Source organism: Triturus cristatus, chromosome 12 (assembly GCF_964204655.1).
Source record: "Triturus cristatus chromosome 12, aTriCri1.1, whole genome shotgun sequence".
Classification (NCBI taxonomy): Eukaryota; Metazoa; Chordata; class Amphibia; order Caudata; family Salamandridae; genus Triturus; species Triturus cristatus.
The window spans coordinates 161942472-161966930 of NC_140595.1; the positions used below are offsets into that span (position 1 = coordinate 161942472).

The 24459-nt window shown below is 42.6% G+C and overlaps 1 protein-coding gene across 1 annotated transcript in view; it reads left to right on the forward strand.

Moving 5' to 3' along the window:
* Positions 1–24459, forward strand: part of VANGL2 (VANGL planar cell polarity protein 2) — a 243264-nt gene that overhangs the window by 174563 nt on the left and 44242 nt on the right. Inside the window, exons 3-4 of the mRNA XM_085639978.1 lie at positions 16475–16744; positions 22533–22653. Of these exons, the coding sequence (XP_085496104.1) occupies positions 16674–16744; positions 22533–22653 (192 nt within the window). The 5' untranslated portion in view covers positions 16475–16673. The remainder of the gene's footprint in view (positions 1–16474; positions 16745–22532; positions 22654–24459) is intronic.

The window sequence follows — 24459 nt, forward strand, 5'->3', positions numbered from 1 at the left end:
AATTGAAACACGATCTTTATGCTGATTGATCCCTGAAGAGGACACATTGTGAGGGATGGATACCTTCCTCCCCCCTCAAAATATGTTGAATAAAAATTCATTGTTGAAAAAAAGTAGGAAATTGCAGAAACTACGATCACTACATGCTCCTTAGTTGGCTGAAAAACTATTTTAACTTAAGAAGCTGATCAGTTTCCATGACCACGCCAAGATGGGCATGCCCTGTTGTTGTGGCACTACCCCAAATTGTATATCCTGGATATTATTGGGGAAACCCCCAGGTTGTCATGGTTAGCGCTGTCCAAATAACTGTAGTAGCCTTTTATAAAGTCAAAGGTAGCGCTTTTTTCTGCATTTTTCTCACTTTGAGTGCTGTATATTATAGATGTTAATATTACCCAATGTAATGCTTTTCAGCTCCCAGACCGCTGACGGATGCATGGCTACTGCTAGCCTTATTGACATTTGAACGCGTTCCCTGAAGGTAATAGCAAGATGCAGCCAGCATTTAAGTCACGGCGCCATGTTGTGCGGGGGTGTCTCCATGAGTATTTACCACTGGTTGAAAATAATTCAGCATTTCACCTCGCACTTTTTTCTCCCAAGCGAGACGCCTTATGTGTGACGAGTATACATAAATGTGGGTCACAAGCTCAGTGTGACACAGGACTGGAGCAGTAGTTTATTGTCAAGGCCGAAGTACACCAAAACTGGCTTTGGTGGTCTCTATTCTCGTCTAGAGTGGAAGCAGCCTGGCTGTTCGAGCTCCTCTTGGTGTAGGACATCTGATTTGCATAAGGCTAGTCACTGTTCAGGAGTGGCATATTGGGCAAAAAAGATGGACTGTAAATGAGCCTGAGCAATTTCTCCTCACTTTTGGTTGGTTCTTAGTGGGCCTTTTGCAAAAACAAGAGAAGTTGAGAAGCTGCGCTGTAGAACACCACATTGTCTTGGAGAGTTTGTAGTACTTGAATTTAGTCACGAGAGAAGGAGTCAACTGACCACATTTTGGGCTTCAATAAAGTTTGAAGCAATGTTATGGGGGCCCAAATCAGAGGCGGTTGCCTTAGTCCACTCTCAAAATCGCAACATTCTCCTTTGTGTTTCTCTGAGGTGGGTTGATGCAAGAAGACTTGTTTCAAGGTGCATGTGCAAGCTTCTACATCAATCTGAACAACAAGTAACGGGTCCGTATTGATTTTGAAGCATACTCTTAGTAAATGTTTGAGCAGCGGGCTGTTATGTGAGTTTTACATTAGAAGTCTGAACTGTTGGGAAAGACCAAGACCTCCGTTCCAATTATTACATTTTAAGATTGTGTTGAATGCACAACAACATAACCGGAGTGCAGTGTTTTAATCGATTTATTGAGGAGTCCGAATGTTAAGCAAGCAGTAACAGGATCTCTGTGTCTGCCTTGTAATTCCATGAAGATGTAAGAAGATGATCATATGCTGTGGCAAGAGTGTGGCGATGCTGTTCAGGAGGCACTGCCAAGAGAGTTAATTTCGATTTGGAATAGGGAAGTGTGACAGCTGAATTCTGTGTGTAAGAAAGCTAGGGATCATTCAAATTATTTTATCTTGTATTCCTGTGTCTTGCACAGGATAAGAAAGAATTTGTTGTCGGCAGTCTCTGTGAGTGATGCCATAACCATCAAGTCCATGCCAAACACTCAGACTCCATCTCAGCTGGCTGGGTAAAACTCAAATTGATTACTGGACAATCTACCATTTGAACGCACAAATTGCGTCATCTCATTTCAGTAGCTGGACATGAAAAGATCTGAATTTGTGTGTCATTTGCAGAATCCTCCGAGTTCAGGTTTGTGTTTTTAAGCAAGGCTTTCTTTTGTCGCAGCTTGTTTACATGCTTGGAAATACAGGGCCAAGTGTTACGGGACTGTTGATAATGTGCAGTAGATTTTTTGGCAATGGAGGGGTAGGTCTATCTCAGCTTCTGGGTGGCAGAGATTTTTTAGAACATCTGCTTGTTGAGAGGTGATGTTGAGACTGTAAAGGAGAGGATGAAGTAAGTAATTTGTGCGCAAGACCAGTCTGATTTTGAGTCTCGCATTAGGAGGACTGGCATAAGCATTGGAATGATCAACCTGTGGTGGGATGTTGAGCACTTTGAAAATGAAAGTTTTTCTTTCTAATAATTGCACAGTGCCTTCCATGTACATTTTTCTAACCCATAGTGCATATAGTTCACATTGTGCTCATTTGTAGATGTGGGCCTATCACTATCTTCAGAGTTCTGAAATTATTGCGTGCAATGTCTGGCTCAACCGCAGCCTTATTGTTTCCCCTGGAGCATGATGGACCCCCTCTTTTCAGGTACAATTCATGTACGGTATGTTCCACACTGTGATCCACACATTCCCTGTCCGGCCTCTCTTTAAGAAAATCTGCATATATAGCTGATGGTTGTATCCTTTGGGAAACTCACTTCCATAAGGGTCTGAGGGGGTCAGTGGGTGCCAGGGAGTGAGTGACTTTTAACTGTGCAATGCAGTTGATGCTTCCATCTCACCCAATATCTCTTTCTCGCCATATTTTTGGTGGTTCATTTTATTAATCATCAATTAAAACCCCTTCAAAATTAATCTTTTACTCCATCACTACCATATCATAATGGCTTCACTCTAGTTTTTTTCCTTCTTCCTCCTCTCCCTCTCAGTTAAGTGTAATACATAACTCTGCTTTTTTTAACTTGCCATGTAGCAAGCGACCCCCCCCCCCCCCCCCCTGCTCCAAGACCTATTGGACAGTAGATCAAAAATGGGTCGAGTGCGCATGAAATGGGGAATAACTTGGTATATCCATTTTATCTTGGTTTGTAGCATGTTGGAATATTACCTGGCATGCCCACACTAGCACCTCCGGGCCATGTCACGTCTGTGACCCTGCACTTTTATTATGTGGCGTTTTGAGCACCTTAATTCAAATTCTGAGATATATCGGTGACCTGAGCTCATGGCGAAAACATTTTATGCTAACATTACCTATGTGGCGCCAGTGGTTTATCGAGTCCTCCTTCTCTTACCTCTCCACCGCCCCAGTGCTCAAGATTAGATTGGCATCTCGTTTGCCATAGACTGGGGATCTGTCTCTTTGTACTTTTAGAGAGTATGAGTCATAGCTTAATTGTAACTTATCATCCGTGAAGTTGACATTCGTTTATTTCGATCTCCCAGAGCGACCATACAAGTGAAATTTGCAGGTAAAATAAAATCATTTAAAGATCAGTACAAATCCATTAAGAAAAAGAGGGCGTGTCATAGTTCAGTCTTTTCAAGTCTCCGCTGTCAGATCATGAAATCCTCATATTGAATTCTGGTTCATCCGTAGTATAATAGCCAGGCACACTCGAGGCATAATCCACATCTGTCAGCAAAACCATTACAACATTTAAGCACAAAATCCTCCTGCAGCACGTTAAAGGCAACAAAACAGTAGGATTAGATGAGGAAGTCAAGTAAAGATAGCTTTCTACACGCTTTTCCATTGCCACCCTACTCTGCGTGAATATTAACTTTATTTTGAAGCCTTGCAGACTTTTGGCCTATGGCGGCCATTAAACTGTGGTGTGCGACTGCATAGGGCTCTGAAGACATAAGGAATCCTCTGGATCAGAGAGAATTCCAAAGCATGATGTTGGCTCATATTTTGCTTCAGCCCAGTGCGGATGGTGAGCTTTAGTGCACTCAGCCAGTGTGGGAATCAAGTAAGCTAGCTTTAGAGCGCCCTGTGAAGCAATGACATCCATCCCATGTAGTCTAGTTGAAGATCTGAGCCTCTTACTGGCTTATCGTATCAAAAGATCAGCTCGCCTCCAAAATTGCGAACAGTAACCTGAAAAGGTGCGGTTCACGAGGCTGAGCTCCCAGCAAAGCCTCGCAATTACCACTTCATGTTGCCTGAAGCCAACTGCCTTTAAGACCACTCGGCAATTCCTGTACGTATAAAAACCGCAACGGTGTTATTTTAAACTTTCCCATCGGTGCCAAATTGCAACATTAACCGTTTATTCAGTGCTTGGTCATTTGTGCAGTATTTGGTATATCTGCAGTGCTGCAGAAGTGGCGGTTGCTGTTTATTTTGTCACGCATTACTCTAATAAACCTTGTGTTCGTGCCCGTGTCAGCACAGCAAGTTATTCCTGAGTTGTTTAGTCGTAGTTAATCGATAAACTGTTGATTCTTTAAATTCCCGCTTGTTGAGAGTTGTGCTTTTGGGAAACGGAGCAAGTTTTTTTTTCTTGCAGTGATTTTAATTTGTTTATTTAGGAATACACTTTTCTTGTGGTGGCAAAATGCCTCGGTGAGGGCGTGCCGATGTCCCGGTAATAAATGGCCTTTGGTTGTTTGCTGGAAAGGGAAGTTTAAAAGAAGGGAATCTACTGAAGGTGGGAGGAGGGAGTCAAACCCATGCATATGTTTAGGTTAAAAATGTACATACGTTTAATCTAAACGGGAATCCTTTACATAGGTAGTGGATGACCTGAAACATTGCGCGCCGCTTATTGAAAGCATTTGTGTAAAATATTATAGCAAAGTATTTGACCCCTTTGCCACCCCCAGCACTCTTCTCTCAAAGCTTTCTCAGCTTTTTTTAAGCTGGTCTAAAATTGTACTTTGTTTTGCGCTTAGGGTGGGGGGTGTATCAGGGGGCACTCTGAGCACATCGAAATGGCGCATTGTTTACCACTTTCACAGCCTGCACTCTGTACATTTCCAGAGTGAATGGAATGTCAGTGACTCTCCGCACCCTTTCCACACAATGGCCACCTTCGCCGGTGTTCTAAGGAACGGGGGGCTGGGTTCAGCGGCACTGAGACACGTGGTAAGGAAATGATCGCGTTCTGGTTCCTCCAAGACGGGGCATCTTCCCGGGCAGTGTCGTGACCCCAGCCCATGCCTCGGGGATCAGTGTGTCCGCCGCATTCTTCCTCCGGAGGCACAGCTGCAGGCCACGTGAGCCCTCACGCGCCAGCGTGCTGTCCGTTCTAGGCGGGTCGCCCGCGTGCACATGAGCCAATCAGCCCTGGACAAATGCCCTATCCCTGTCTTTGTTCGGATTGAGTCGCGAGGACGGTTTGTCGGAGCTTTTAAACTGCAATTGCAAGCACAGTGTCGAGGATTTCTAGATATAATATCCAGCATTTGATGCTTGTGCTAGCATATTAAAGCTTGACCAATTAGCATTGCCGGGGCTTGTTTATTAGTGTCTGTTGAACACTCCTGCAGTTATTCTGCAAGTCCTGACAAAAGTATTTGAAACAAATACTGAAAGTGTAAAAAGAAAAAAACACACACAAACAGCAAAGGATTGTTTTCTTCTAAACAATACATGTGATGTATGACATAATTGATTGCATTTTTTAATAAATGTGGTTTCATTGTTTTTATATACACTGACATATAAGATTTGTACCTTACCAGAAATTGGGCAACAAGTAACGGTAAAACGATATGAGCTTCTTCCTGTTCAACAAGACAGACTGATAAAGAGCTACCAAGAAAGGTCTCTCCCATCCTCCCTGCACCGCCAAACGCATAATCTAACGAGTCATTGCCCTTTTGAGATGTAAAATGGTCCATTAGTGCACCCTTCCTGCAAGAGGTAAATGATAAACGAAACTGCCAATAGCACAAGGTGAGAATGAAATTCTGGCTCAGGCCTGAGGCAAATCCTCTATGTATATTTTAAATTATTTGAATTAATTGCTCTTGCAGACATCTGTGTAGTCAGGCCAGAACTTAACAAAAAACAACAACAACAAAAGTAAGAAAAGTCTGATATAATCTTACAGTTTTCCAAAAAGGAAAGTAGCAGACATTCTCTTCAACATATCATCTTGCAGTGGCGGTCACAGTGGAACCTGACTTTACATGCTGTGGTACGCTGCGTATAAATTGCGTTCTTTGCTATACTGCTAGCATATGTGTATGTTTCTGTAGAATGAGTGTGCGAATATGGTTTTAAGCCAGCTAGTTAATTGTTTATAGTTGTTTAATTCAGTTAATTTTGGTTCATCCAAATATCCTGAGAGCATGGCTGTTATGCGCATGGTCGCAAACGCCCATGTAACTAATGCAATAGGGTTTTGTTATAGGAGATACTGACCCTGTGGGCTGTGGTAGAAGCAAAAAAAAAAAAAATACAGCATTTGACACCACTTTTCCAACAAATGGATTTCGGAAGGAACCCCGCATTCCGACCGGTCTGCTATGCTTGTATTGTCTTAAACAGGGCAGGTATTGTCAAATTTTCCACAACCTTTCTTGGTTTCCACTCCAGGCCTCCTTGACAGTCTGCACTATGAAGCCCGCAAATCAGAGGTATTGGTTACTCACCTGTGATGCATTTGTTTGACCTGCCGTGGAAATCTGCCACAGGCATTGCTGCATGGTCCTGACCACCAAGCGCTACACATCACATTGAGTCCGGTTTCCGCAGTCCCAGACCTCACCCGGTTTAATCAGTCCGAGCATGTCGATCTTATCTGTGAGTCTAAGGAAGTCGGTCTCCTTTCTCTGGTTCTCTGTTGCATATCTGAAGCAGACAAAGATGTCTTTTGTAACAGGCAATGATGACCTTTGACCTGGGCCCATTTTGTTACAGAATTCTGAGACCAATTTGTGTTTATTTTCCGAAGAGACAAACAAATCAGACGTCAGTGTAACATGCGCTCCAAATGTGCCCTGCAGGGCTAAATAATGAACCAAGACCAACTTGTGCAGTAAGGATTATGTTTGTGAAGCAGAGGGTTTACCATTTCTTTATCTCATCTAGTAGTTAACTTAAACCATCAAACAAACATAATTTCATTATGCAGTTAAGTGATCCCAGTCAGTGACGGCTTTTACCTCCTTCCCATCACTTCGAGGCAATCTTAAGTCTGTGTTACCTCTTTCACATATGTTTAATGTCCTTAAGTACGTAGTAGTACCTCCGCTTGTTTGTAAGAGATGTAAATACTATTTTGCAATGGTGCGTTACTCCACTTAACTCAGTGAGTCATCTTGTCCACTCATCATAGTCATAATGGTATAGTGGACTGGGGCTGAAATAGTCTCTTACTTCCGGCCTCTACATTTGAGGATCTTCTTTCATTCCATTTAGGTTCTGCTATCTACCAGCCTGTTTCTTACTTAACCCTTTCGCTGCGGCGGGAATTCCGCCGCAGCTCTGGGGGGTTTGTGGGGGGGCAGCGCGGTGGCGCTGTGCTCATGACGGAGCCACTCCGTCATGAGCCACGGTTGAGCTGTGCTCATGACGGAGTGGTTCCGTCATGACTCTGCCCAGTTGCATTGTCCCCCCGCACAGGTGGGGAAACAGCGCCGCGTGGGCGGAGCGGCCGCCAACGGTCGCGGCATGACGGAACCACTCCGTCATGAGCATACGGCAACCGTGGCTCATGATGGAATGGCTCCGTCATGAGCAGGGGAGGGGTTAATTTCTGAGCAAGGCTGTATGAATTTGCATATTCTTTTACCCGAAACCGCGCAACGTGTTCGTTGGGGTATCTCGAGAAAAAATTGAATGCAAGGGCATTCCATGTGTTCAAAAGTTACTTGAGGTGCCCGCAAGGGAAGAGCTTTGAAAAGACCATGCCACTCATAACACTTTTTGTGCCCCAGTCTGTTTCAATCCAGTCCTCTGCTGCAAAAAAAGCGGGCAAAAGTTTTTGGTAACCTAATTTCCGACATTTTGCATGATTTGCATATTGTGATATTTACATGAACTATGTGCGCATTATACCAAATTTCACATGTCCTGACCTGTGATCTGTTTTAGAGTTTCCAAATTGGCCAAGCTTCTTGTCAAGGACATATGGTAGAATAGTGCTATAATGTGTAAACTGACTATATCAAACAGTAGTACATACGTTTTAAGTCTTTGGAATGGATAGAAGAATGCATTTTGGTTATTATTCATATTGAATCAAGTTCCTTTACAAAGTCTCTGCCTGCACACTAGATCTGTTTACAGTAGGCTTGGGAAGTTTCTCTTTAATTTCATTGAAACCCTGGTAGAAGATGGTGCTCTTAAATTTTTAGGTATTGCCTGGGACAGCGCATGCACTACATGCATTCTCTCTTGCGAGAGGTATCGTATACAAGGGCTTTCAGCGGGCCCGTTGCTTTATATTTGTTGGCTTGGTTGTCAATCCTACTTTCTAATTGACCAGTATGTGCTAGCTTTACTTCCTCTTCTTCCTGCTGGAGCATGAACCAGTTACATTTTTCATGTGGTAGGATTTTTTGCCAAATGCCATAGTTTTTTTTCTTTTTCGCACTTGGGAATATTACCAGATTGGCTCAAAAACACGAGTGTTGTGCTGAGTGCTAGCAAGCAATGGCAAAGCCAATCGGTCTCCCCTCAGGGACTATTTACTCTGCCATTCCTCTTTGTTTTTACGGTACAGCCTGGGCATCGCTGACTTTGGCAATGATTTTTGCCCATGCTGTGTAGCAGAGGGGCTGCTGTGCAGCATGGCTAAAATAATAGTAATAATAAAAAATGGACTATGGTGCATCCAGCAGTAATGCATTAATAACATTTAAAAAAAGAGGGGATTAGATCTCGCTGCATCATAGCTATTTGTTAAATGTGTTTTTGCCACACTGCGAAGCATCTGCGCTGTTGTGCAGCATGGCTACAAAAACATTGGCAAAGACAGTAGCCTTCATAGGTGAGACCTATTGGCTATTCCAGTGTTTTTTTCTCATTTTCTAGTGAGGCATAGTCTAGCTACATGTGAAGTCCAAAAACAATACGTTTGAAAAGTGTAGTTTTGTTCAAATAGTTTTTTTTAAATGTGCAATGAAATGTCCCCATGACTCCATCTTTTTAAATGTATTTGCATTGCAACAGCTTGCGATGGGATGAGTCTAATGCAGACAGCAGAACACAGGCAGAGTTGAACCAAGTCAATGGGTGTGATTTTTGTTCTCTCTCCAGAAAGTTGTTTTTGGTTACAAAACCGGAACGGAATGAGCCCAGAGATGAGCTTACCACACTTTTCAGTTGAGATACACCGTTCTAGGGCTTTTTACTGACCCATGTGGCCTGCCAGTGAGTTCCCATGGTGAAATACAATTTTTTTTTTTTTAAAACTGTCTGCAACCCACCTTGTGCAACATTTCTCTACTAACATATGGTCGTCCTGGCCAGGCTTGGAAACCAACAGCTGGCATGCCTTGTGCAAAGGTGTGCCCTGTCCCAGAAAGGAAGCTTTAGAATCTACAAACCTCCATTGAGGCTCGTTTCTACATCTTTCCTGAGACCGCACATTTGCGGTCATTTGCAAGACAATTTGTTAACTACAAATGGCTTGAAGCCCACTTATTGCTTACCATTCAGGGCTTTGTTGTTGTTCTTAGTTACTGGCTCCTGATTAGTCAGCATGAGTGGTTACACTTTCTCCTCGTTCATGTCCCTCTCTTCGTAGGAGCAGGGACCAAGTACCGGTTGTTTCTTTTTGATTAGTATCGTTCCCAGTCTGCCCCTCTTGCTTCTGAATGTGTACCACCACAAACCAACCACTCCGTACCACCAGCACCCTACTATCACAAACACCCTACCACCGCCACCACCCCCGACACTGCCACTACTACTACTCTAACCAACTCCCCACCGCCACCACCACACGATCAAACACCACTATCCCCTTCATAACACTTACCATCACTACTCCACCACCGGTACCCTACCATCACCACCCCAACACTCTTACCACCACCCTCACCACTACCACCCTAAAACACTCACAACCACCAGCACCCCCATTCTACCACCACCCTCACCACCACTATCCTCATCAGCTCTACCACCACTACAACAACATTACCATTACCACCACCCTAAACCCCCTACCCTAACCACCACTACCCTTTCACTCAACATGGCACTTGATTATTGTGGAAGCTTTCCTTTTTTAACATCCATATTCAACTTCTTAATTGATTGGTGTATTCTTGGAAAACTGTGGCCTACATTTGTTTACTCTTGAGTAGCTTGTTCTCACCTGAAACTATGCATATAGGTATCTAGTATAGAGTTTCATATCAAAGATTGAGAAACGTTTACACATCGTCTATAGCGGTCTATCGACCTATCGATCTTATTTATGTGAGTCAATATGTAAACATTGATGAAGAACTCTATGGTAGTATTCTGCTGTGAACTCTAGGGCGAGTGCTCGGTGCATAATTTTCATAATTATGCTGGATTCACATTTGAATGAACATCTGTTCAGTGGGAATAAGAAAATGTAGTGTCATTGCATTATGTGGCATTCTTTTAATAAAAAAACGTATAAACCCTGTCTATCCTGCTTCGAAGGCTGGGTGTGTGGACTTTCCTTCCGCTTCTTTTGATTGTCCCCCGCCCCCCCCCCCGCCCCCACCCCCCCCCCCTCCCTAGAGCATGACCTGAATACTTATGTCCTTTCACTGCTTACTTTTCTGGCACAACATTTTTCTTTTTGGTTGAGCACTCCATGAGAATGCATGTGTTTTCCAGTTGTCTCCTTTGTGCATTTCTCTACACCCCTACCCATGCTCCTTATTGCTCTTGCTCGTCTGCTTTTCCTCCACGCTCCTCTGTGTTGTAATTGACCTTGTGTGCCTCTCCTCTGCACTGCTTTCTTACTGTGTGCTTCTCCCTGGGGTAGAATGTACCCTTAATACCCCTACTTTTCGTTCTTTTAATGGCAACGCACCATACACTGCTCTCATTATGAGTACTTCTGTTTCAGCTGTGGTGAGAGGAAGAATGGGATGTAGCTGCCAGGGACACATCTGGCTTCAGGATCAAATTGGCGAAAAAGTCTTCATGTCTGGATATATCTTTCAGTTTCTGTAGTCAAAAACATTTCACATTAGATCAAAACATGTGTGGTCATGCATGTAGTGGTTCACTTACAGGGAACTATGCTGTCAAAAAAATCCACTATTCATGTGTGTGACTTAGTACCTTTAGCGAGCCTTGAAGAATTCCTAATGTAGCAGAGGGATATATCCTGGCATTGTGCTCTGTGTGTGTGTGTTAGCAAAACACATGCATGGGCATTGTATCTTTTTTGGACTAAAGTAAAATAATTCATTTATATGCAATCTTTTATTACCTGGAGGTTACTTCAGCGTAAATAAAGGCATATAGAGGTCGGTAGATATGTTGGGTGTTGACCGATGTGACCATTATGATGCTCCTGCTCTTGCACAGATTGGTTCTAGGTGTCCAACACAACTGAGACCATAGCTTGAGTAACAGGCAGAAGCCTCGAGAACTGACATTAGAACACTCTATATTATATGCTATTTTATGTATTGTTATTTTTAGGTCTCACCTACAGATAGCTTTATCTGTCTTTTGTTGAACAACCAACTGGATCTACAGTCTGCATACTAAGGGAGTGGCTTGGTGTCATCCCACTGCCTGTTGGTTGGCGTTCTTAGCAATCCAATTTTCTTTCTTATTAAACAACTTCCCAACCTCTTCTTGTATTTGTCGCTGTTGTGGAGAATCGGTTCCTTACCATCGTTCCAGTTAAATGACACCCCTTCCCTGTGCTGTGTATTGCCTACTTTATACCTTTCCTGTAACTTATCTTCCCCCACAAACAAGCCTCTTTTGCCCCCCACCCGGCTCTTTCTTTGCTCACCACTACTGGGTGGCGTTGAGAGCTCCGCCCTCGTTCCTCTGTTGTTCCCCTACCTTTCCTATTCCTGTTTTGCTTTTTTTTTAACTTAATTTTATTTTTTATTTTTTTGGGAGGGCCCAATAGCTGCAAATTTGAGTGTCTGCCGTCTTTGAAAAATGTCACTGTGTGCGTGAAGCACATATGTGCATATGTTGTGATGTATGCACGCATGTTAGCCCTCTCCCTGGGGCTGACCAGTTTTTTAGGCCTCGCCTGGTGAACCCAGCGCGAAGCACTGCTGTCGCCAGCGAGATTTATTGTTGCTTACTTGCCTCGGAAGTGGGACAGGAGATGTGCACGCGCAGGCTTTTGGCGGATTGGATCCTGTGTACGCGCTTACAGCCACGCAGCGTGCACATCTCCTGTCCCCCTTCCCTCGCAAGCCAGCATGCAGTTTCACTTTCGCTTGTGTTATTATTCTGATTAAAGTGCAGGTTAGGAAGAGGGCCCGGGGGCGTCTCATGGCCTAGAGGGAAAGCAGGCTTCAGCGCCTGGAAGCTGGCACTGCTGTGCCTCACGCGCACGCCCTGGTGCCTTTTTGGTCACCGGAAGGTCTCTCCTACCCGCCTGGACACGCAGAAGCAGTACTAGCGTATTAACTTGTAATGGGACATGAGAAAGCCATGCCAAACAATTCACCTTTCAGACGACCACGAAAACCCGCCCAAAACATAGAAATGCCCAAAATGACGAGATAACGCTTCCAATACACAGCAGTCGGGCGCCTCTTTAAAGACACGTGTCTGTTTGTGGGCGTGACACCCGAGCAGGGGTGTCGCCCCCTGTAGATATGAGTGTGCCTGTGTTCACCTGTTGGGGTGTCGAAGATCCCGGCTGTGATTTCTGTCCGGGGACCTGTAGGCACCTCCGAGTTCTGTATCTTGTATATTGTGAGGGGTAGGTGTGCTCAGCTTGTGTTTTCTCGGCTGGGGGCGTGTCACTTCCGTCTATTACGTTTGTGACTGGGCCTGGCTCCTCCTGTGCTCCATTGGTTCTTGTGTGATTTACCAATCTGTTACACGCCTGTGGGTGTGGCCCAGAGCCCTGGGTGTGTCCTTTCACTCAAAGCGTGGGTGCCAGGTTTACAAGGGTGTGGGTGTGTTGCTGACCGTCTGTTTATTTATGTTTGCTGTTTTTATAGCGCAAACTCGTTATTTTATTGGTAGGCACAGGGAGATGAAGTGATTTGCCCAAAAACGCAGGATGTTGTCGAGGCTCGAATCCGGTTCCAACTATGGTTGCTCTGGCCATTACGCCACTTTCTCCCCTCTTTTGTTTATAACGTCCCGTGCTATTTATATGCGCAGATTTAACAAAGTGATGTTTCCCATGTCAGCTCGTTGTGGTTTCTCCCACAACATATTTACTGCCCACGCTCAATATTCTGTACGCAGCAGTAGCACATGCAGTTTGTCCTTTCCTACGGGATATGCTCACGCTCATTAACGTACTCCTTTCCTACAGGGAACTCTCAGCTCGTACTCACAGGTATAGTCAGGGCTTTAAGTGGGATGAAAAAACTGGGGGGTGTCTCAAACGGGCGTGGCCAATGCAGTTAGGGCGTGGCTTAAAAAACACTCCAGCTAAAAATCTGTGCTTAGTATAGTGTGCCACCCGACTTGTAGTTTGCTGTTTCTGTCCTTGCATCCAGATATATGATACAACAAGTAACATCATACCTACAACAAGTCAGAACTATTGGGTTTGTGAATGTTTGTTACTTGCATAAGATAAATAAGCAGCAATTATGGCTTGTATATAATATTGAAAAAGCTCCCACTTAAAGCCCTGGTGACACCACGGCAATGCTGCTGCTCCTGAGATTCAAAAAGAGAAGGGAAATCCAGAGAGAAAATGACTCTTTAAAGGATTTCCGTTCCCCCTACAACCTCACCTTGCATGACCTCATGCCATAATGTTTCCACTAGTGAGCAGTGTGAGCAGTGTACATGCATGTGCCTGCTGTCACCGCAGTCCAGAAAGAAACGGCCGCCTGTGCCAGGGCACACAACAGAGCCCGATAGAGACCTGTTTCGAGGCCCTTTTTAAACAAGCATTTGCAATGCAATAGGTCTCGCATTTGCGAGTATTTGAGCTACTGGCATTGTAAAATGACAAACCTTTTATCTATGTGTTGGTTTTGAAAACAGATAAATAAAAGGCATTGGCATTTGCAATGCCAATAGCTTAAAATTTCGGAAATGCGAGACCTATTGCATTGCAAATGCTTGTTTCCCCTTCCCAGGGTTGTAAAAAACACTGACAAAGCCAAACGTTTGGGTAACGTCTTTCAAAGGTGAGATCTACTTACTTTTCCAGTGCTTGCTTTTTGTGGCTTTCTCAAAGTGTTTCACTGGAGGAAAATTAGTCACACAGCCAGGTTTACTGCTCACTAATCCGACATTGTCCATTGGACAACTGAAAACTGTTTAATGATTGTCCTTTGTTAATTCCACATTCACCCCATCAAATTAAAACCAACCATGAAGATTGTAAAATTGTATATTTATTTTACTGTACATTACTAAAAGCAGCGCAGTCCTTCAGAAAAAATGCTTTAACAGGAAAACACTACTTTAAAACGCCATCTGCGGAATTATACACAAGGCTCACAGTTTTCCATTTTTATTGATCTTAACACATAATTACAGACAGAAAGCAATCTATTTTTCTGTCTAATTTTTTTTTAAATATGGAAAAATGCAAAAAATTGTTTTCCTTTTAGACCATTCCTACTACTTGTCAATCATGCGGCTAGGCCAATCAATACCTGTCAAGGCTAAGAGGGAAGTAAAAAAATATATATAAAAGGTTTTCCTAAGAATCTTAAATAGCTGCAGCAGTAAAGCTGCTTAAGCGGTTCTACAGTGCAAATGATTTCAGCTGATTGTACTGTAAATCGCTAAAACTCATTGGACATTCAAACATGAGTAAATATTTACCGATTAAATAAACATGGAAATATATCCATTGCAGCCTCCTATTTCACGCTCAAGCGCAAAAAAAAAACCTCTAGATGCATATCAAATGAGCAAAAAATAAATACGATTAAATACAGATGGAAACCTCAAAAATAAATACCATTAAAACCAAGAGCCCTAATAATATAGTGGCGTCGTTTTTCTATCGATGTTTCATAAATTTCAAGTACCCACATTCTGTACTTTTTCTACTTACTAATTTTAAGGAGCAACATTCTTTTTAGAAAAATCATGCCAACTAAAACATGTTAATTAAAGTAAAAGTCGTTTTGTTTACATTTACAGACCCACTCAGCCTTGAGCTCTTTGTTCTCTATGCTTTATCCGCGGAGCCCAAGATGACCCTTTTGGGTTCTAATGCTAGTCTCCTGTGAAGTGTGCCACCGGGCCTTTGACTAGGGAAGACGCCCTAGAGATCTCTTGGAAGTGCTGCCAAGAGAAACCTGTAGCCTGTCTTCAGCTGGCTGGTTCCCATGGAGTGTCCTCCTGTCTACGCCCGGGCTCACAGGGTTTTCCCTTCACTTTGTTCTGATGCCCAGACTTGCAGACTGTGATGCACCAGTCGCACCTGTTGGGAAGCAGATCACATCACGTTTGTACTGTGTATTGTAATTTGGGCTTGATTTTGTTTCTAGCTCACAAGGCCTTTGCTATTTGAATGCCTGCTCTTATTGGTTGGCAGCTTTTCAAAGGTGGTGTTGACTGCAGAAGCCAGTTTGCCGAAGACTAGATAACTGACAGAACAGGTTTAGCCTTTTAATAGTCTGATAAAAGGTTTGCCTGGGTAGGATTAACATGCTGTTGTTGCACTTGATACCTTCAGCCTTTGCACAGGATTGTTCTCTGATAACATATGCAGTCTGTGTGACCAAACTGTCATTTAATGGTATTTCAGTGATACTATGCATTGCAGGGGGTGAGAAGTGGCAATCTGGATGTCGGCTTTAGGATCAAACTCGAAGAACCAGATCAGCCTAAAGTGTAGATACTAGCTCATGTTTATTCATGTATTTTACAGAATGGCATCCTGCACTCAACATGGTGTTTACAGAATACTCTGGCTATGTCACGTATGTTTGCGATCTGATTAAGCGGATAACGTTCTCAGGAGGAGCCTAAAAATGCCCAACTGTTTACCAAGACCGTTTTAAAGCACAAACTTTACGTCAGTAGCACTGTTTTCTCAAGTTCTCAAAAAACCTTATATTCAGGAGTACCAAGTGTTTGACATTGTAATGTAGTGCCAACTTCTTCCAATAGAGCACTGAGGACGGGGATCTTCACTGGTCCTGGTCTCAGCCGCTTAGGCTGCTTTGTGGCTTTATTGTCCGGCCGCCTACAATCGATATTCTGAGGTGGTCAGTGCAGGAGCAGATGAGTTGCCCTGTTTTTTTATTTTTTGTTTGTAAATAAAGTACAGGGTGGTGGCACCAGCCAGTCATCATGTATGCATCTTAAAACGTGAGTCAAATTTGGAGGAAAAGAACGTTTCAATCAAGCATTGAAGGCAATAGATTTTAATTTCGGAAGTCCTTTTCTGCTGACAGACTTCCCCTTTGGAATGAAAATTAAGATTAAAATACCAAATAGGCACGGCAGGGAACAGTTAAAAAGATCATATATATTACTGCTTTCTATACTCCGCCTTGATTCGAACTAGCCTATAATAGAAGGTGAGAATGGTGCCTATAGATAAGTTCACATTAATTTGTCTTACTCTAAATTGTCGCTGCCTTGTAATCATGTTTTGTCCCTTTTCTTTCTTTTCCCCAAAATAGGTATTTCATTTTCTTCCATAACTAGTCCTGCCAGCGAATCAAAATAGAGTCCCTCAAGGAGAAAGTTGACTTTCTGAAGGTGCCTCTCGGCCTGAAGAAACCAGCCGTCAAGGAGGCTGCAGCAGCTGCTTTGGCTGCGGCACCTGGGAGGCCCAAGTCCTTTAACGTGGACCGGTACAAGGGCCGAAGATCTGAGAACATGGATAACGAGTCGCAGTATTCGGGCTACTCCTACAAATCTGGCCACTCCCGAAGTTCCCGCAAGCACAGGTATGATTCAGTCTGCTGTTCCTTATCATTTTTTCTCATCTTGCTCCCACTCACTCTCTGCTCAGTAATAATGCACACTGCAAAGCAATCCAGGAAAAGGGTGATTTGATGAGAAGACGTGGCTTATGAAACCAAAGAATTCTGTTCTGATTCAGTAGACTATTTTAAGTTGTCATCCAGTCCTTTTTTTATTGTAATATCTTAATTATATTATCTTAATTATTAATTTTCTCAGAAACCAGCTCTAAGGGTGTGTTATGTTGTCCAGGAGATTCTCAGAGATGAGCAAAGTATACCGCTTTTAAAATGCTTTGAGATCAAGTTGTTTCTTTTTTGACAGTTTAAAAAAAATAATTAAAGTTTGGACATTTATTGTGCTAAATATTAACAAGCATTTCTGTTAATTCAACTATGTTTTGAATTTTGAAAATGAAATGCTGCAAAGTACATACAGTTTAACAAACTCTAGCTACAGGATATAATGCAGCTTTCAATGATTAGGTAGGATTTGAAGTTTGAAAATCATAGAGCATGAGATAGGGGTGTGTTGTTAGTTAGATATGTCCACATCTAATACAATTAATTTTACGTGAATTCTCTTGCGTGAGCAGTGTATGTAACCTAAATGCATGATCATGGAAATGCCCTTAACCCTGAAAAGCCTTAACTGGCTTTATCACCCTTGTCAGGCAACCTGGGGTGACTATTCCGAAGGGCGTAGTGGTAAAGTTAATATTTTGATTCTACCAACTGAACAAAGACGTTTTAAGTGGGATAGTCATCCTTGAAGTCCAACTGGATCATCCAGTCCCCATTTCTGAAAATATTGCTTAATAGACGCATGCCATCAATGTTTGAGTCCGGGGTCAGGGAGCTTAGTGTTGAAAACCTTGGGATTCTCAATTTGCCACATCTTCAGTTTTGTTTTTGTAACAATATATTCTTTATAAAGCCTTACAGTTGTGGAGCAGTCAGATGAACTGCCCCTTATGAAACCAGTTGCACCATTGGGCATTCCCCACTGTTTGATCCTTGTAGAGGACATTGCTTTTCTTGGACAATGGGTTTCTATGGGCTTCTGAATAACCCACATTGAAACCCAGTCAGCAACATACGGTCAGCTCTGGTTGGAACCTGCCAATAGTGAAGAAATTCTCCTACTCTCCCGGGCTAATTTGGGAAATGAGTATTACGCTGTCCCAAGCGTCCAGCAGTGTAGGTAGTACCTGTAGTAAATCTGAAGGATTGTGTATAGGTCTAGATAAGTTGCAAAAATGTTTGTCGGTGTGGTAAAAGTGTCAGTTAAAGCCATGGGATCTTTAGCGGCCTTGCTGTTGAAAGTGGCTGCCGATGTCTGGATACTGCCATCCTTGCCATGAAGACTCTGCTTTAAGTCCTTTTTAATGTAGGTGTGAGTTTGGTATAGAGTAGTGAGGATGTTGATAAACTTCAACTTCTTTACAAATTGCGTTCTGAATCGCCTGTCTGCAGCAGAATCTCCTTCCGGAGAGTGAGGCCACCCAGTTTTTGACCCACAGTACTTAATCAGGTTTGAATGCTGGGCAAAAGCAGCATTGTAGGCACCTTCAAAGAGGAAAACACGTGGTGTACTCGCCTTGCAAAGATGTCGTATCCATATTTAAGCCCTCATACATAGCTATTGTGGCTACATTCAAAATATTTGTTATGGGTCCCTGGCATCCTCTCCTGGCTCTGTTGATGCTGTTCTTGGTGTTTAGTGAGAATTTTACCATTAAGATAGACCCCTTTGGGTCTCTCTGGTGTTGATGCAGTTGTCTATCAAGGATGACTTAGGCATACCTCTCGCAAGCGTATCCAGCTTTATATATGGCTTTCCGCTAGCAGGAATGTGCTTGGGTAGCCACCGTAAGAGATGGGATCCTCCCTGAGAACCTGTGATCTATGATGTCCATCAGGTTAAACATAGACCCAGAGGTCACTTTTTAAGGTTGTATCTTTAATCTCAGAGAGTCCAACTCGCAGTCTTTACTCATCTCTTTTGAGCGTATCTCTTTGCCAAATGTGCCAAAAGTACCTGATTTTTGGTGTATGTGTCCACATCTTCGAAACATCAGAGTGAACCACCCTGTCCCATGTGAGGACTGCTCCTTCTTGTAAAGGGGGGTAAATGGTTTGCCTGCCAGATGCATGATGTCCAAGAGCCCGACTGCAAGAGACTCTGGTCTGGTGGCTCAGTGGACTAATGTATCCAATGAAGGCATCTCTGTTTAACCTTAAGATCACAGGTTCGAATTCTGGCAGGTCCAACAACAATGTCATTTTTCTGAGGTTGATCAAATGAGTGTAATTGAGTTGGTACTCAATGAAAATCTGTTATTCAGCACAAAGATACCCTTTAGAGTGAATACGTGCCTTGTAAATACACGTTATATTATGTTTTACGGCATCTGGGGCCTTGCTAGGAAGGCATCCCTCAGGATTTTAAATGCAGTAAAATACTCTGTGCTTAACTTCTCCTTTCAGTGAAAGATGGTTGGACTTCCTCTTATGGCCACTAGTTCAGAGATCTGACCCCTAATCCCCCCTGTTGTCGGTGGATGGTTATTTATTTTATAGTCAGTGGGTCTTGACAACAGTTGAACTGCATTAGCGTTTGAAAAAATGAGGTGGAAGCAAGGATGAGGTCACAGCTTGCCTCATTTAAATTCCCTGAAAGACTAGCTCATAAAACTTCATAATAAATCAAAAAGTTAACACATTTCAAGCCTCCTTCTGCCTCTTCTTTATTTTTGGTCACTTTTTCACTTTTTTAAATCTAAGTTCTAAATCTTGGAGCATGCAATCCTGCAAGTCTGAATTAACTGCATAGACTACAAATCGTGCACAAGAAGGGTCTTTGAGCTTATTCCCTTCCACTTAATGGCCTTTCACATTGGTGCCTTGCTGAATACACATCTTTACTGCTGTAGTGGACATTGTGGGGTGGCTAAAGGCAGACCTTTCTATTCTAAGGACAAAGCAAAAGTGGCTGTGTCAGTGGCCTGAGGAATACCATGAACCGGTCACTGCCGAATTCGAGGATCCAGTAGTTAGGACTCTGCTTACTACACTTGAGCACATATGGTACTCTTCTGAAACCTAATGGATAAGAACTCCCCTGTTCCTTCCAGGCTGCTTTGCTCAGTTAAACAAAATGTGTTTAGACCATCCCTTCCAAGAAGCCTTTTACTATCTGTTGCAGAACACCTTCAGAGGTTTCCTGCATCAGGATATATTTTCCAAGTTCAAGCCCAATCCTTTTTTGTTTCTTATTGTTCGTGTAACGCCATTGTGGACCAGCATCGAAAAAACTCAGTTTGTAGTAGTACACTGTTCTTAATTTGCAAGCAATAGCAGACCTTTTCAGAGTAGGAGCCTTTAGTCTTCTAGCATCCGTCCGGTTTCAGGTATGTTAAGGAGTCATGCCATGGCATCGGAACACCACCCATCAAATATCACTCTGTGTATTGGCTTGATTTTTAGGTCCTTAATAGTTGATACCTGTATTTAATACTGTCGTTCCTAACCTAAGGTAAAATGTACAACCATAAATACAATTCTAGTGCAAATTGAGCAAATGCCCTCTCCTGGGCGCACCAACTCCCTATCCAATGTGTAACTTCATTCTATGAGCCTCGAACCTCAGAGTTTTCTAGTCATGTAGGAGTAACAGAGGGGGAGTCCTTTCACATTTATAAGTTCATGTGCTTGGAAAAAAGGCTACATAACATACATGCATAACAAACGTCTGTCTACGTAGTCCCAGACTTGTCACCAGTCTTTCTTTACATAATTGTGCACACTGTGTGAGATACTATATTTGCTGTATCATCTGAAAATCCACCCTAAAATCTGTAAATACATAGTCTTTGTCTTGCGAAATGCCAGAAGTTGGTTCACTGGACCTGATTGAGGAAGACGATTTGCAGGTTAAGTGAGAGTTTGACAAACATTTTGTGTCTTGATTTGCCTATTCAGAGTGTGTTCCTTATAGACGATTCCATTTGGAGCGGATTGGATCCACCTTGCGCTTCCAAACCTTTTTGGTTCTTTATATCACAGGAAGCTGCTTGTAAATGGCAGTGATTCTGTGGATCGTCCAAAATGCAACTCTGTGGCTCCTTGTGGAGAGATTAGCAGTTTTAACTGTGGAGGCCTAACATACTGATACTATGTTTCATTCAAATGTTGCACTTGTCCTATTTTGGTTAAATGTATCCATTGATGCTACCAAAGTGCTGATAGATATCCTGTTGAGTGCTGTTTCTTCTGTTATGGGAGAGCTAATGAAACATCACCAAAAAGTTGAAACAGTAGAAAATGCTATATTTTGTAGCTGTTAAAATAGCGTTGTGATGATGGTTAATTAACCACCTTGATATGGCGTTGTATTTTGCTGTATATTTCTCTTTCCTAGGAGTGTTTGATGTTATAGTGGGCATTTGAAAGGCGTTAAATTTTAGTGATTTGAAACATATGTTATCACCTAGAAACTTTACAAATATTTGTCCAAATTTTAGGCCGCAGTAGCCAGTTTTAACCCTCCTGAAATGCCTATCTCATCACTGAATAGCTTAGAATTGAGATACAAATTATTGGGAGAGAGCATTGTAAGTTGGCTAGTCCATTTACATTATTTCATGACCTCAAGCAACCATTATTTATTTCCATTATATGCTAAATCCGAAGAATGGCTGGTGCTCTAATAACTCACATTAGCGGGTAGTTGCACTCACTAGTAACTAAGAGTTTACATACTACTGCGTGCGGTGATGTCAGTATTCAGCTAGTATTATAGCTACAAAACACCAGTAAATCGATTCCCACCAGTATGCTCACAGAATGCAATGTAACTCCATTAAAGTATGTTTATCCTTGAAGACCCATTTTGCTGCAGTTTGTAGTCCTAATGGTTCAAGAATAGCATCTCGCATTACAAAATAATTGAATGCTATGTACACTCATGTCTCTGACTGGTGGTAAATAATGTTGTGTGCTACTAATGTGTCTTCTAATAGCTAGTTATCCTTACCTTCGAACTGTATAAGATGTCGGAGAACTCCGCTGTCTCGTCATTGATTGTGTGTTGGGCCTTTCGCCAAGTCCAGGCACTTTACATCTCCCATGGAGTGATGGATCAATATCGAGTAACATCCTGCCACAGTCTCACAAAGAAAATGTGTGCACATGTGCTTTGCTTTCGCCATTTCCTGCACGGATGGTTAGCAAGACATGTAAAGAATTCCACTTCAAACATAAGATTGCTGAGTCCAGTCTAAACTTTTCTGCCAAGGCCGCCTGTCTCCTGTCTAAATGCACCACCAGTGGTGCTGCTGTCGACACACAAAAGATTCCTCAGAGTGTATTTCAAAAAGCTCATTGACAAGAGGAGAGCAGTCTTTTAGTCACAGTTCTAATGAAGTCTTAAATGCTACCTTTCAAGTTGAAAGCATGAGGTAATGAGAAAGACTTTTTATTTTTGTGAACTGCCACCATGCCTCCATCATAAACAGAATGGTCTCCTTGGAAATCTTGGCAAATAACACTCATCCACATTTACTTTACTTTTTGAGATGTAGGGCTCTCTCAGTGCTAGCCAGTTTTGTAGTATTTTCAACCCCCTTCAATTAGGTTAATCATCTTTAGATTTCAAAGAATATATCTAAGTTGCTGTGCTAAACAGAAAAAAATGGCCGACGCTCCAGCTTTTGATAGCTACAGAAAATGTAACTTATCTTTCTACATCATGTGTTTTTTTTAATTGCAGAGATCGGCGAGATCGGCACCGGTCCAAAAGTCGTGATGGTAGCCGAACCGATAAGTCTGTGACTATACAGGCACCAGGGGAGCCCCTGCTAGACAACGAGTCGACGAGAGGAGACGATAGGGTAAGATGTAAAAATATCTAAGGTTTTCTGCAGTTAGTGTGCGGAGTTAGTGTTCAGGAATAAGCAAAGTTATGGTTAGTAATGTAGCACACTCATGCTGTTTATAAACCTCCATTGAGCTAGTTCAAAGTTAATCGCGTGTTGTTTAGAAATCGCCATTGGAGAGCCGTGTGGAAAAAACTCTATGGCAATGTGTGTTAAGCAGAAGTGTATCTCTGTTAAGACATCAGCATTCTCGTTCTTTTTATGTAGTGACAAAGGTGTTGGGTTTAGAAATTAATGATGCGGCGTACTTGAGATATGTGAGATGTTGATGTATATTTCAGCAATGTGCTGTTTAAGCTTCAGTGAGGTACGTATTATGCAGTGTTGGTTCACAGTCTGTTTTGAAGAGTCGGTGCTGCTAGTTATTAATACTTTGCTGTTTATAAATAGGCAACAGCGGGTGAATGGGTGTATGGGTGTACGAATTAGAACTATGTACTTATCAGTTCAGTTATGTGTATAAATCTGCTTTCTGCGTTTTTACAAATGTGTTTGTGTGTCTGGTTCATGAATGGTCTTCACTGTGTTTGCAGCATGCACTTTTTTCTGCCTCTGGTTCAGGCATCTTGTTTGCCTTGTTTGGGCATAACTTTACAAAGCGAAAAGCACTGGGAGGAATATTCATTGTGTGTGAACGCCAAAATGGTTCTGAATTCATCGCCATACCATAGCTGGTAGTTCTGGGTCGGTAGACATGGCACCGCTTCTTAAACAGGATCTCCTAGCTCACTGGAACACACTGTGCATGCTGCTGTTCAAGGTGCTGGTCCACCGCCCTGTTCCCATGCCAGAAATCTCATTGCTGCCAGTGAGAAAGGTAGAGAAAAAATGGAGCAGATTTTGTATACGTTTGATATATCTGTCCTAGATCAGAAGACTGGTTGCTGCCCTGAATTGGTGGACAAGCTAGTACTTGAACCTCTTAGAGCTAATAGCCCCATCAAGTTGCAGCTGATGGTCTGCAGCATTCCACTGCAGAAGATTCACAACTGGCACGTAAACCTGACATATAGTGGGTCTTACGGACTATTTGATTAACGTGAAATTATCACTCTGTGGGCATCAAACTCAAGTGTGTCTGATGTTGGAAACCCCATTGTTTATTTTGAAAATGTGCATTCAGTTTTGTGAGTGGTCCACAAAAATATTTCTCAATTTTTCAAAACCCCAAGCACACTGGCTGAAAGATGCCTGCATGCTGTGGATTTTGAGCAAACTTTCTCTGCTATCCTCCACCCATATGCTTTTTTATGCTTTAGAAAAGATTAGAAACTTAGATTTGCAAAATACTATGGAAAATGTTTTGAAATTTCACAAGAGGTAGATTTTGTTGGTGACTGGCCTTGAACGTTTTATGCAGTAAACGTACATATTCCGGTTATATTGTAAACTCTCGAGTCTGCATCTTGGTGTACTGAATGGAAGGGTCCGCTCAGCAGATAAGCAATATGAAAATCACTCACTGTATTGATGAAAAGCTCAGCATTTACCACTGTGATCCTTTCTACATTACATACTCCTCCTAGTCAAGGAAAAGCATTGTTTGTGTGTGTAGAGGTTTATGCGCATTAACTATTGGGGTTGGTTAGTATGGCTTCCAATGATGTCAAGCTGAAGCCCACAATGGCAAGTACATATCCTCCATCTTTAGATTGTATTTTAAGCGATTGGGTTTAGAAGCGTAGTACACTTAGTTGGGAAACAGGCCATCCTTTGGTGGAAGTTAGCAGGGGATGAAGGGAGGGAAGAATGTAGAATGGG